The sequence below is a fragment of the Emydura macquarii genome, unplaced genomic scaffold, assembly GCF_026122565.2.
Source record: "Emydura macquarii macquarii isolate MOO-44397 ecotype Brisbane River unplaced genomic scaffold, CSIRO-AGI_Emac_v2 contig_2636, whole genome shotgun sequence".
In the NCBI taxonomy this organism is placed as follows: Eukaryota; Metazoa; Chordata; order Testudines; family Chelidae; genus Emydura; species Emydura macquarii.
Window position 1 is genome coordinate 21,641,245 of NW_027132773.1, and position 15,356 is coordinate 21,656,600.

The 15,356-nt window shown below is 41.9% G+C and overlaps 1 protein-coding gene across 2 annotated transcripts in view; it reads left to right on the forward strand.

Annotated features, from left to right (window-relative positions):
- Positions 1-4,281: 4,281 nt before the first annotated feature.
- KCND2 (potassium voltage-gated channel subfamily D member 2) overlaps positions 4,282-15,356 on the forward strand; it is a 379,691-nt gene continuing 368,616 nt past the window's right edge. For both annotated transcript variants that reach the window (XM_067563970.1, XM_067563971.1), the window contains exon 1: positions 4,282-5,396. In XM_067563970.1, the coding sequence (XP_067420071.1) occupies positions 4,282-5,396 (1,115 nt within the window). The remainder of the gene's footprint in view (positions 5,397-15,356) is intronic.

Below are 15,356 nucleotides of genomic sequence, written 5' to 3' on the forward strand. Positions count from 1 at the left end.
ACTAACCATTTTATAGGTGAAGGCTGTTTAGGTTTCAAAAAGGGGGTTAAAAGGAGACCTCATTATTATATGACTGAACTAATGAAAACATAGATCAGATTCAGATGTTTTGTTAGTGGTCATAATATTACCTTTTGACGTCACTAGATTAGAGGCCAGCCCTTTCATTTAGCATTGGGAAATGGTATCACTGACATTTAAAGCCCCCTACATATATCTTGACCAACTTGTTGGAAATTGGAAAACATGTCTTTTTATGAGAATAATCAATAACTTATTGCCTTTTTATAATTAGCATGATGTTAAAGCATTGTCTTATAAAAAGCTCACAATTATATAGTCTTTCTAAAAGGCAAATATTAAAGAGTTTTAAAACATCCTCCAACACTAAAAGTCAAATTTTAAAAAAAGCACTGTTACTTCTTCATACATGTTGCTGACAAAAAAGTAGGAGCATTTAGATTTGAATCATAACACTTCTAATTAAATAATGGAAGGGCTCCTTTTCCTTTAACATTGTTATTTTAGTAAGTTTGATTTAATGCTGCTGATACAAAGTTCTCCTAATTTAGAAATTAGATGGCTTATATGCCTCATGATCCTTATATCTTAAATTATGCTGAAAACTGGCTTTTTTCAAATATTTCTCATGGGAATGTGTAGATTTTTTTTGTAGGAGTACTGTCACTCTATAGGAATTCACAAAAAATATAGCTTTGTATGTTAAAAGTTAACCATACTATTTTAAAAACATCCAAGCCCACCTAAAAGTACATTATATACTGCTTTAGACTATCCTATACTTCCTTCTTTTAATGATTTGCCAGATGTGGTGTTTGTCTCTTCTTCTGAGCCAGACTTCTAAGGCTGAAAGTCCAGAGACACAACAATGAAAGAATTAGTTAAAACTGCACTGTTTCAGATATTGAAATGGTAAGGAAATCAATTATTATATGGTTGATTTGTAGCTTTTCCTGTTATTACTAAGCTAAATCAATCATTATAGAAGAAGAGAAATAACTTATATCCACATTTTTGCAAGCTCAGTGAAAAAGACTGATTGTTTTAAGTATTTTAATTCTGAAATACAAAGCATTTGTTTTGTTTACCAGATACTAGTAAAATAACATTTCAGTTTACGAAATCGTGTCACAAACCTTTGTACTTTTTACTAAAAGGTGCAGAATTTGCTTAAATTTACAATCTCTGTTTTAAAGAAAGCCACACCCTTAAAATTACAAAATAAATTACAAAAAATTACAAATTACAAAATAAAAACCCGATGGATTTTTATAATCACTGGACAATTTTTCCCCACTGGTAATTTTTGTTCCAATTAGGATCATCTAATAAGATCGATTAGTTGGGTACAGATTTCTTCTCTCGCTTGGTCCCTACAGCAGGGCAGTTTTAGGAGAGGTGAGGAATTCACTTCTCGTCATCCACACGCCACCTAGTGATGAGAAAACGGGGGATTGTTTTAAAAGGGAACAGAAAGGACAGACGAATGAAAATGCTCACAGCACCCGTCCCACCGATCGCCTTTCTTGAAAGCTGGAAAAGCAATTTGGATAAAGGATGCGATGGGAAGTACAAAGAGGCACGAAGCTGCTATTAGAAAGCCTCGCAATACTTCACTTCCAGTCTGTAATTTGATTTTTTTTTTTTTTACTTTAAGCAACTAATTTTTCCTCTGTGTTGAAAGGAACTAGCACTTCAAAGAGATCACCCTAATCGCCTCTTCTAAGCCGCATCCAGAGCCTGACCTCCGCCCCAGGCAGCAGACAACTAACTACGCCGCCACGGAGGGAGTGGACTGAGCCAGACCGACCCGAGCCACCCCAGGTCCTCCGCAACCCGGCGTCGTGTAAAGGTTTGTAATTCTCTTTGTTCCTCTCTCGGATCGATGTCCTCCTCCTTCACGCCACCCCTCCTGGCTGCCTCCTTCAGTGGCATTTGCAGGAGCAGAAAGGAGAAGAAGCCGCCTGGAAAATAATACCCTGCAGCCGCCGCCGCAGCTCCTTTCCCAGCCTGGCGAGGCATGGCCCACCCACTGGAGGGGCAGGCGAGAGAAGAAGCCCCGCTGTGCCCTCTGCCTCACCCGCGCCTCTTCCCCACCCAGGCCGCGGCAATCTGCAGCCCGCCGGCGTGGACAGCAGCCCGACTCGCGCCTGACGGGGGCCGCCCCGCCGCAAGGTCTGCTCGTGCGGCTCCTCGGGAAAGACGCGCTACATTAACTTGCCAGGCGTGATTACGTTGCTACCCCCCCCCCCCCCCCGGCACACACACACACACACACACCCCATCCCTCCCCCCTGGAACTTGTTGCTGGCGCTGCTTGGCGGCTGTGGAGGGGGAAGCCCCCGGTAGCTCTGGCCCCTTGGCTCGGGGCTGCCAGTCTCAGGAGCTCCCGTTTCTCCGCCTTTCCCGGCAGGGCCCGCGGATGAGGGGAAAAAAAAGTCTCTGTTGCAACTGAGCGCGCTGGAGACTTTCCCAGGTACGTACCGCGGGCTGCGCCCGGAGAGGGAGCGCCGAGCCCAGGGCGGGAGGTGGGGGTCCTCTGCCTCTCCCGGCAAACTGCCCCCGGCCCTCAGAGCCAGGGAGGCTCCCCAAGCCATGGCTCCGCTTCCCTGACACCCTCTGCACCACGAACCACCCCTCCCCCTAACCCCACCCGGGGCTCACCGACCCGCTCCCTGGCACCCCCTGCACTGTGGGGAGCCCTGAATCCCCCTGCTTCCCTAGCCTCAGCATGGGCCCCTCACCTCTCCCAACCCCACCCTGACGCTGCCTGGCCCATCTCCCCCTCCCTGGCCCCCCCTGCACTATGGAGACCCCCTGCTTCTCTAGCCTCAGAACGGACCCTCCTTCCCCCCAACCCCTGCCTGGCCCTTCTCCCCCTCCCGGGCACCCCCTGCACTATGGGGACTCCCTAATCCCCCCGCTATCTTAGCCTGAGCACGGGCCCCCCGTACCTCTCCCACCCCGACACTGCCTGGCCCATCTCCCGCCTCTCTGGCACCCCTGCACTATGGAGACCCCCTGGTCCTCCTGCTTCCCTAGCCTCAGCACGGACCCCCTTCCCTCCACCCCCTGGAGCTCCCCCATGTCCGCTGTCCCCACCCAAGCCGCTCCCCTCCCAGCCCCCAGTCACTGTGACGCTCCCACACGTCTCCCTACCCCGCCTTCAGCCTCCCTCCCCGCCGGGCCTTTCCACAAACTTCTCTTCTCCGGCCCGTGCCCCCCATTCACTAGCAGACACCCCCCACCCCGGTGCTTCAGCTCCCCGCCGGCTCTTTCCCTGCGCCAAGACCCTTCTCATTCCCCCTCCCCCCCCAGCATCGCTTTTCCCCGGGCCCGGCGCCGCTGTGGACCCCGCCCCCTCCCTGCATCAGCAGCACCCCAGTCCCGCTCTCGCCCGCACCAGGAGGCAGCCACCCCAGCCCCCTCCGTCGGGGGTTCCCCCGCCCCCGCGCGTCACTCTCCGCTCCAGCATGTTGTCTTCGAAGCAAACTTGCTGTAAAGTTTAATGTTGCCGTCTCGAGCTCCTCCCCGGCCGCTCCCTCCCCCTCCCCGCCCTGTCTCCGGGGCCGCAGTGCCAGGGGCAGACATGGGGGGTCCGGAGGGGTAGCACCCCTATCCCGCCTTCGCTCTGCGGCTCTGAATAGGAAGGGAGCTCCCCGCCGCCTGCGCCTGCTCCCCTTGCAGCCCGGCCACTGAGCGTTGTGCGGGGCGGGAGGGGCTGGGGAGAGATTCTCCGGCAGCCCCCGGCTGGGGACCTGCTCTGCGTCCGCCGCTCCCGGCGCCTCCCTCCAGCGGCAGCTGCCTGCCTCCTCTGGCAGGAACAGGTGGGAGGAGAGTCGGGTGGGAGCACATCCCTAGGGCAGAAAGATCTTCCCCTCCCCCAGGTGGCTGGACGTGGGCACGTCGCTGGCTGCTGGGGACACAGCCTTCGCAGGCATTAGCCTGTGACTGTATGCAACAGACAGATCTTTTCTCCACAGGAACCAGCTGGTAGGGAAGGTGAGGTTTTTTTGAACACCAGTACATGATGATTTTCCCACTATCCTGATGTATTATCTGGTGACATTGGGAGGGGAAAGGGAGGAGACAAGACAAATCTTTAAATAATACTAATACTAATTCATAAATAATAATGTTCAATACATTGAGATTGTGTGAGCATTTTTATTTATTCATTTTTTTAAATTTATCTTTTAGTGGCCAAGCTTAGATTGGCTCTAACGTGATCCCGCAGCAGCAGCAGTAGCAGGTTGGACCATGGCAGCAGGAGTAGCAGCTTGGTTGCCATTTGCACGGGCAGCAGCTATAGGATGGATGCCAGTGGCCACAAATCCCATGCCAGCTGCTCCCCGACAGGAGAGAAAGCGAAGCCAGGACTCTCTTATTGTGCTGAATGTGAGTGGTACCCAGTTCCAGACATGGCAGGACACCCTGGAACGCTACCCTGATACACTGCTGGGCAGCTCGGAGCGGGACTTCTTCTACCACCCAGAGACACAGCAGTACTTTTTTGACCGGGACCCTGACATCTTCCGTCACATACTCAACTTCTATCGTACCGGGAAGCTGCACTATCCTCGACAAGAATGTATATCAGCTTACGATGAAGAACTAGCCTTCTTTGGCATCATCCCTGAGATCATTGGTGACTGCTGCTATGAGGAGTACAAAGATCGCCGGCGTGAGAATGCTGAGCGCCTTCAGGACGATGCTGATCAGGATCATGCAGCTGAGAGTTCCCTGCCCTCCATGACAACTCGGGAGAGAATGTGGCGGGCCTTTGAAAACCCACACACAAGTACACTGGCCCTGGTCTTCTACTACGTCACTGGATTCTTCATTGCTGTCTCTGTCATTGCCAATGTGGTAGAGACAGTGCCCTGTGGGGTAAATCCTGGTCGCATCAAAGAACTGCCCTGCGGAGAGCGCTATGCTGTGGCTTTCTTCTGCCTGGATACTGCCTGTGTCATGATCTTCACTGTTGAGTATCTGCTGCGTCTGGTGGCGGCCCCCAACCGCTATAAGTTTGTGCGCAGTGTCATGAGCATCATTGATGTAGTGGCTATCATGCCCTATTACATTGGCCTGGTGATGACAGATAATGAGGATGTCAGTGGGGCCTTTGTGACACTGCGTGTCTTCCGTGTCTTCCGGATCTTTAAGTTTTCCCGCCACTCACAAGGGCTGCGCATTCTGGGTTACACACTGAAAAGCTGTGCCTCGGAGTTAGGCTTTCTCCTGTTCTCATTGACCATGGCCATCATCATCTTCGCCACAGTCATGTTCTATGCAGAGAAAGGTTCATCGGCAAGCAAGTTCACCAGCATCCCTGCCGCCTTCTGGTACACCATTGTCACTATGACAACGCTGGGGTAAGTGCAGATCTGCTTTGGCCGTGGCCAACATTTCAACAACTTTTTTGGCAAAAATGGGCAATAGTCAATTTTCAAAACCTTCATTAGAAAAAGTGAGAGTACCGGTATTTGTTACAGAAATTTTACAGACACAAGTGAGTTCTTTATACATTCAATTTTAAACTTTACTTATGTGAATAGGTGGGTGTAAAAGTGTTGCCAAAGGATAAAAATGTGAAATAATTTATTACAAAATCAAATTTTGTTTTCAAAATTATATGTCCTTTCTTTACTGTTTGCTTTTGCAGGTGAGAAAGTGAAATTAGAGTATTTTTCATAGTCTCCATGAGGTGTCAGTTGGTCTTTAATGATGTAGTATAATTCCTAGAAGAATCCTTTACAATATTGCTAATGTAGTGGCAATTAACAAAAGAGCCCAGATATAAAGTTTTAATCTTACTATATAGAAAACAGTGTACCTCTGCCATTTTGTTTGAACCAAAGTGATGTATAGAAACTGATTTAGATACTGTAAAGTCAGTTGTATTCACAAAAACATAAGTAAATCGTTAAACTTCACAAAGGCCAAACCCGGATCCCATTAAGTAACTGGCAAAATTCCCTATGATTTCAGTGGGACCAGGAATTGGCCAAAAGTGAATGACATGTGTCAGCTTACATACACTTATGAAAGTGTCTGTGAAGCTGACTGAGAAAGTATGACTAACATATGTGACAGGTTTAATTCCAGTATATACGTTAAAAGTTGTTCTAGTTATAACTTAAACCTCCTGATAATTTGGAATTAAAATATATCATAGTTGACATTTAAGATTCAATGAGTTTTAGTGGTTAGTTAGGAGATTACATTGTTTTACAATGGTAACAAATATATTAATGATATTGATGTCATTGTAGCAGTTCATTCTGTAGAGAAGGTTGTAGAAATGTATTTCCTATGATACTAACAGAGATTTAGGAGGATTGGTTAATTTGAGGAGGCAATTTGTCATTCTATTCTTAGTTCTGTGATATATAGCATCTTGTAATAGCTATTATATTGAATCTGAACAGGAGTTTGTTCATTGTAAATTTCTAGTTCTTTTATAACTGTGCGTATTAAAAGACAAAACTTTTCACTGTCACTAAGATCATCCTTTCCTTAATCAAACATTAATCATCACATCTTGTTTAAATTGTCTAGATTTATGAAACGTGCTTTTTTTTAACTTTACCAAAATGAAAATAACCCTATATAATGAATTAGTTGATTTATTGCCTATAATCATAATATAGATTGGAAAATCATGTACAAAACTTTAAAGATTAAAGGGCTGCATTCTACCATCAGTTTTTATATTGATATTTAGCACAATATAACAAATGAAGATAAACACTGTACATTGTAAATATTTCATATGTCTTCTGGTAATGGTGTATAATGCCAGAAATGTGTTACAAGCTGTCATTGGTAATAAATTAAGAATTTGTTATTATATATGTTAAGAGACTCTTGTTACTATAGTTTTTTAATACTGTTACCATATATTATTAATTATTATCTAAACTGTGATAAGTTCCAGAGGGGTAGCCGTGTTAGTCTGTTTTTAGCAAAACAGCGAGAGTCCTGTGGCACCTTAAAAACTAACAAATGTATTTGGTCATAAGCTTTCGTGGGCAGAAACCCACTTCGTCTGATGCATGATCGAAACTGTGATAATTTCAGCAAAATCAGTCATGATGTATTAACAACACTGAGAACTTTTATCTCTGGAGATGAAATAACAAAAGCAGGAGCTGATCTGTATTTGTTTATAATAACTGATATATCTTCAATAATTATTTAAGGTAGTCAGTATTGGCTGGTGGTACTTGTCCAGGGTACTGAAAAGTATATTGTTATAATACTCTATGTCCACCTTGTAATTGTCTACGGTACTGATATAAGAGCCTGTCTGGCACTGATAGAAAAAGTAAATAAATAAATAAATAAAAAGTGGATTATGTTATGGTTTCAGATTTTAAAAGTATTTGAGACTGTGGGTTAAATTTTAAAAAGCACCTAAGTGGTTTAGGAACCTAAGTCTCATTGGAAATCAGTGGGTCTTTGGCACCTAAATCATTTTGAAAATGGGATCTAGGCTCCAAAATCACTTAGGTCTAGATTTTTACAGGGATTTAGATGCCTGAGGATGCACATAATAACATAGTAGGATTTTTCAAAAGCATTGAGGTAGTTAACTCCCACTGGTTTCAAGAGGACACTTAATAGGTGCTCTTTGATACAATCTGTAAAGAAGCATTCTGGTGAGGGGCCTATACATTAGGGGCCATAATTCTCATATGTATAAACTCCATGATCCAACAACAAGACCTGTACATGCTATTTGTGCTATTGGCATGCAGAAGCTACATAAGACCACTGCTGGACAGATTACATGTTCAGAAAACATGTGCATATAGGGACTAGATTCACTTTAGGCACCTAAATCTTAGATTCAGTCCCCACTGGGATTCATATAATCCACCACTGAATTCCGTAGGCACCTAAACTCTCCGTGCCTAACTTTGTGCAGTAAAAGTTCCTTAGGCACCTATATTTCTGCCTCTGAGCATACACATTGCAGTGCCCTGCCAAGTATCTGGATGCCTAAGACCTAGAGCAATGCACAATGTTGGGGAATTAAGCATTTCTCTGTCTAATTTGCCTGTGGGACCCAATCTGGTAAGCATGCTCAGGCCTCACCTACCAGATCAGGCCCCAATAGGCAAGCTTACATAAAATGGCGGTGGGTAGAGGGTGAAAAGGAGAAGGACCACTTCCCTTATAACTTTTAATCTAGTAGTAGGGTACTCACTGGGTAGACCTCTGGTTCAAGTCTCCCTCCTGAGTGGGTGAAAATATTTGAACAGGGATTTACTATCTCTCAGGTGAGTGTCCTAACCAGTGGGCGATGGGATAATCTGATGTAGGCTCTCTCAGGATGTGTCTACACTGCAATTAGACACCCATGGCTGGCCTGTGCCAGCTTACTTGGCCTCCCAGGGCTCAGGCTGCAAGGCTGCTTAATTGCAATTTAGACTTCTGGGCTCTGGCTGTAGCCTGGCCTCTAGGACCCTGCAAGATGGGAGGGTCTGGCCTGAAGTCTGCAGTGCAGTTAAACAGCCCTGCAGCCCAAGACAGCTGGCATGGGCCAGCTGCGAGTTTTTAATGGCAATGTAGACATATCCTTAGTCTCTCCCATTGAAACTGTTCCACTGTGGATTAATAATTTTAAAAGTCATTGGAGCACTCACGTGCTCTAACTACCAGGCTACAGAATCATTCTCATGCTTGCTTTTTCTCTCTGGCCCATTGATGCTTTCATTATGTATTTCCTCCCTCCTCCCCTCCAACCTCTAGCTTCTTGCAAAAATGGTATAGGTGACTAATGCCCAGAGAGTGTTGGCAGCTGAGAATCCCAAGGAGAGGGAAGTGCATCCCTGAAGGCTGGACTTATGTGCCTATATCTGAAAGAGGACTAGGACTTAGCATGCACCCCTCAGCTTGGCATCTCCAGCTGGCTAGTTTAGGTGGGGAGCCACCTAGCATGATGGCTTGTGTGAATCCCATTCTGAGTTGCATGTCTATCCCCATTTGTTGAAGCGGGAGCTGAGATGCTGAACGCAGGCTTCGTGAATTCCAGTGATTTTCTAGGTGCCTAAAGGTTAAGCATGGTGATATTCAACCTCACCATGCCTATGCTCCTTTGTGAATGTAGCCCTTACGTACCATTTGTGGGAATAGCTGCACAGTGATCCTGTTAATGGCCATTAACATTTACGATAACACATAATTCTGGAGAAGTTTTAAGCAGCATGTTAACTGAATAATGTTGTTCTTTTAATAATATCTTGTTAGCCATGTAAAGATTGTGATTAAATGTTAAATAATGATGAATAACTTGAGTAGCATTAAAGGCTGCGATCTCTTTTAGAATAAGTGCAGGAAAAGAGGGGAAAATTACAAGGAAAAAAGAGTAAAGTTCAATGAAAGTTGATTGTAATTATTACAAGTAACTTGAATTAGGGATCAGATGTTGCCATCCTTACTCAGGCAATGCCCCCATTAATTTAAATTACAGTTTTGTTTAAATAAGGACTGCAGAAGTTGGTTTTACATGAACCACGTTCTTCATCTAGGAACAAAACTCCCTGACCTCTCTTATATTTTGCATGATCACTGTGCCCAGTAAGTTATCTGAAATGTTATAAAACTGTATGAAAGCTAATGCTAAATAATAGACTAACTTTATTTGAGTTCTGAACACTGGATATTATTCTTACAATTTGTGAGACAGCAAGAATATTGAGTGGCAATCTTGGCTATTTGGAGAGTTATCTTGGAAGCAGTGTTATATTTCTCAGTTCTGCATGAATCCTGAGCAATTAAACCATCTTTTACGAACACAGATTACATTTTTCTTTGTAAAGTGCCAGTGACTTCAACTATTTGCTACAGTTTTTAGACTCCAAGTACATCACAACTATTAACTATCCTCAACTCCACATATTACAGTGGAAAGAGTTGTACATGAGAGTGTAGTTATACCAAAAACTGAAGGGAAAAATATGGTTCTAGGAGTATAGCATGTGCTCACATAGAAGCTGAGAAATATGTATTCAATTTTCAAGTCAGTATTTTAGTGATTTTAACTATACTACTACTTCCTGGCTCTATAAACCATGTAGGTCCTTCGCAGTTCTCACAATTTGCCCCCACCTCTTTCTGTTAAGGCTTGCTTGTCTCACCTGCATCAGTTTTAATTATAGTAAAAGGTTATGAATGAGATGGAGGTGAGTAACAAACAGGGAAAAGCAGAAGGAGGTTGTCGAGACAGAGGGGAAGGGAGTACAAGTTGGCAGTAAGGACCAGAGGAGCTTGGGACCAGCAGCAGAAATGAGGCACAAAGGACTAGCAGTAGCAGGATAGAAATGGAGGCAGAGCAAGAGTTCAGGTCTATTGAAACTGTGACTGACAGACTTACACAGCTGCTTATCAGACACCCAGAACCACAGTGACTGAATTCTTTCTGCCGTAATCCCTCAATTTACTGGTTTTCTTCTTGACACTGCTATAGCAAACAAATGGGCTGGGGAAGTCTTAGTCAAGTTTTGGTGGAGTGGGAGTGTGTATTTCTAGATCGTACAGGAGTATTTGTACAAAGGTATATGTGCTGTTATATACTGTGCCTTAAATAAGGAACGTATTGATCTTTTGTGACTAGTTTAAAAACAAGGACACAGGCATATCTGCCTTTATATTTATGGGCATGACACTGTATAGTTTTGTCAGATTATGTAACACATCAATAGATGAATTATAGACTTTGTGGACGACTACTTAAAAATAAGAAAATTTATTTTTTGCTTTCATAATGTAAATTAGATGTATTTACAAAAGAAAGTAACAAACACTTCCATTCATTATTATTACTAATTTGCTAAGCCTTTTACAACAGATCGACTGATTCCCTGCTCTGAAGTGCTTACGTCTAATAGGTGACATGATGATGTAACACAGGAGAGTTACAAATAACAGATCGGGTAATAGGATGATGGACCTAACGCTTTCCTTCTCCTGCAACTTCCATACCCTACTTTCATCATTTACTTCCCATTCCTTTCAGATCCTTGCAGTACACTTCTTTTAACTCTTCTCTTCTCAGAGCTGTTGTCTATAGTCAGTCCTCCAAGCTCTGATTTTGACTATTGGCTCTCTGTGTTTCTCTAGTCCAGCTCCCTTACCCAGAGCGTTGGCAAATGTAACTTCTACATGAAAGACCCCTCTGACTTTTGCTTTCTTTTGCTTCCTTTCCCTAGCTTCCTTATTCAGCTGCCAGAACTGGATCAAATCTTCTGTTCATCACGATTATTATTCTCTTGACCTAATCTTTACCCATAAGGGTTCACTCTCTGACCTTTGCCTCTTTATAATCATCACATAATCTCCTTCAGCAATGCACAATTCATACCTACTCTTCACACTATCTTGTGTTTCTTCTGTGACCTCCAAGTCATAAATGTCTCCCGTGTCTCTGATGATCTTTGCTTGTCTGCTCAGAAACACCCAAATATCAAGAATAAAGAACCAATAGCTAAGTAAAAATACAAGAAGAGAGTATAATCGTGTAATCCTTACCTCATGAGTTATTTCATTAAAACCCTATGGGACTACTCATGGGAGTAAGGGCTATTCGTATGAGAAAAGATTTGCAGAATTGAAATCTTATTTCTAGTATTTTTAGTATTTTTAGTATTTTGTATTAGTATTTTTAGTTTAGCTTTTGGCTCTTTTAGTATTTGTATGCTTCATATTTTTTCAAGCTTGTTTCAAATTGCATTTTTATATTTTTGTGTACAATCTTGTGATAGTGTTATACTGCAAATACATTAAATGTTTTGATCTATTTTCTCTTCACAGTGGGGTCTGCATAGCTAGAATAATATAAAATGGGAGGGACAAAGTGTAATAAAATCACCTTCAAAGTATGTTACTCAGTATTCAAAAAGGGCTCCTGAGAAAATTTGAGTACTTGAAAATAAGGATCAGTTTGGTGGCAGTGAAAACAATTTTTGTTTATTCTCTAATAAAAAGATGCTTAGAATTGCAGTGTGCTCTTGGCTACCTAGTTAGGAAACAGGAATCATTATATCTGCTTTAGTTCTCTTCAAATAGGTCAACTTGCATGACTAAACTATCATGAAGATTTCTTAGAGGAAAGGAAGATTGTTTATTTCATGCAATTTCCCTTAAGCATGAATTTCCTTACCATAGCTACAAGTATGCATGTGGTGTTAGGAAGATGAGTTTTCTGTTGAGAATCTCATTTATTTACTTCTTTTGGTGGAAACAGATGGAATTTGGTTTTTTTGTAGTTACCGTGAGTCAAGAATAACAATACTTGGGCTGGTGCTGAGGAGGTGGCAACAATAAAAAATAACGCCAGCACTCTGTAAGTGTATAAACTGACATGCAGAATAATCACAACTGACATCTGATTTATTTATTATATCCCATCATATGAACGGTCCTCAGCTATAATGTGAATATGAAATATATAAAGGGTTTGACTTAAGTGATAAAAATCCAGGAAGTTCAAATTGAATGGTGACACGACAGTTAACTCAAACCATTGTAAACCTCTATATCCCTGCCCAACAAGACATGTTTACAATGGAAATGCTGAAAAAAGATCTATAAATATAGTAGTAGAGAGTGCTGCTATGTATTAAGCTGCTTGGGAAAGGAAATAGTAGTACTGAACACAGAAGCTTGTAAAAGATCTGAATATTTATCTGAAATCTTGTTGTTATACAAGACATTTAATAAGCACAAGAAAAGACCCTCAATTTACTTTATTTATCTTCCAGAATAAACATTTGAAACTATGAAAGTCTATGAGTCTGTTTTTCATCTTATTGAAATTTTACCGCGGTATAATCCTCTGACTTCTATGGTGTTACTCCTTGTTTACACCAATTTAAGTGAGAGGATTGAGTTCTATAAATCAAAAAATGACACTGTTTAAAAGAAGGCATATAAAATACAAACCCAAAGACATAGTTTAGATTCAGGTGCAGATTCAAGTTTCATCAGCTATCTGACAGCAAAGCTGACACAGTGCTAGAAAAGATCCTGTATATTTCTGTACTTATCATTCATCAGGCAGTGAATGAGAACACTGATTTTTATTTAAGACATAGTCTATAAAACAATTTTCCTCCACTTCTCATGAAGTGAAAGAAATATTTTTAAATGCACAGACTGCATTAGAATGAAATCTCTATGTTCTGTTACATTTCTCAGAAACAATAATAATTACCACGCTTAGACTGTCACCTGTATCACAATTACTGGTCAAATTCTACCATCGGATCTGCAGTACATGGCCTAACTAATATAGTTTTTGGCTGCAGTATATGAATAAGAATATCCCATACTCCAGATAATATTTTATAATCACCTTGTTTGGTATTAAGTGAATGGATCTAAAAAAGGGCATAGTTTTCACCCCCCAAAAGAGCATTTTTACACAGTGCCCCAAGTTGTATTATTTTGTTCCAGACTGGCTTAAATAAAGGTCAGTTAGGGTGGCAAGTGTATTCTACCTTTTAGGTAGAACAACTGAAGTGCAACCGATGTGAGAATCATGAGAGAGATTGCTGGGTACAAGTATTTTCACTCACACACACACACACGTCTATCTATAGATATATCTATATATATATATATATAACTTGACATAGGAGTCAAAATTTAAACATTAGCACATATAAAATTTATGTGGCTTTTGGAACATTCCTTGAAAGATTTTAACTTAATTTAAATAATAATAATAACAAAATGTCTTGAGAGAGAGATAATGCAAATCCCTCAAATTTCAAACTTGCTAAAGGGAAACTATACTCCTTTCTTCACACCAGCATGATGGCATTTCAAGAGATGAGAAGAAGCACATTGCAGAGATCCCCAGATTTCTGGAAGGGATATCTTAATGGTCTAAATATCCAGGTCTCAAGTTCATATGCACTCTATAACCTCAAATATCAGCTGTGCTAACATTTCCTATGTCTAAAAGATGATAAAATAACCATAACATATATTACTGTGCTTGAATGAGATCCTAACAGCTAAGGTCTTTATGTGTGAGTATTAAAGATCCAGTGGCACGTTTCATAAGAGCAGTGGTTTGCTGAGGTCCTTATAAAACAATATTTCCCTTCCCACATTGCTGTGGAGCGTACTGTGCGCTGGTTGGCTACAACACTGCATCCCTGAGGTGTGACCATTTCAACAGTGCTTTGTGAATGCACTTAATCTGAGCCTGATCCTGCTCAACTGAAGTAAATGGGTGATTTTTCATTGCCCTCAATGTGAGCAGGATCCAGGCCATTGTGAAGATGCAAAATGTTGTAAAATATCAGTATGAGTAAACTCATAACTCTGTAACTTATAACATATGATAAGGCCCACACTTAAATTTGGGCCCAGACCCTTCAAAGTGATACATGCGAGTAGTGCCTTACACCGGAGTGGACTCCTGTTGGAGTCAAGGGGGAGTGTATGAGCACAAGGATCCTTCTGCCTGGGTCAGATTGCAGGATCAGAGTGATGTGAGCCAGATTTTAAAGGTATTTAGGTGCCTAAAGATGCAGGGAGACACCTAGTGGGGTTTTCAAAAGTGCATAACTGCCATTGAAATCAAAAGGAGTGATGTACCTAGGCAACTAGCTGCATTTTAGGTGCCTAAATGCCTTTAAAAATCTTACCCTACCTGCCTATGGTTAAACACCTAAACTCATACTTAAGTACCTAAATAAATGGCCTTATTTTCAGAGGTGAGGAGCACTAGCTGCTGGTATAGGAATAAATGGGATTTATGGGTGTTCAGCATTTTGTAAAAATGCAACATTTCCTATGTTCCTGTAACATTAGGAAATAAGTGTTCTGTGTGTGTTGTGTGTGCGTGTGTGATTTATTTTATTTTATTTTTTTAGGAAAGGGAGGTAGATAGTTTAACAGTTAAAAGAGAAATAACTTGGAAAGAAATTTAAGAAAATCTTCACTTTGGTTTTCAGTTTTTGCTGTCATTTTCTGCAACTGATAATGCAGCGATAAAGAATAGCAAGTATTGTAAGCATAGTAACTTTGTTATGCAGGTTTTACAAATTTCTTGTTTGTTATCATTGCACCAATTAAAATGTTTTCCAGTAACTAACTGCAAAATTTTAAAACGGAGTAAATGCAAAAATTAACTGTCCAGTTTTGAAAACTGTAGTAGCCTGGAGCTCTGATTGACTTCAGTGAGATCAGAATTTGGTTCAGAGAGAGTAATTTTGATGAAAGGTCCAGCACAAACTCTTACACAATTGTTGGCTTTTTGTTGTTTTTGAGTTTTGGAAAATACTGTGGGCTAATCCATGTGGAACAATCTT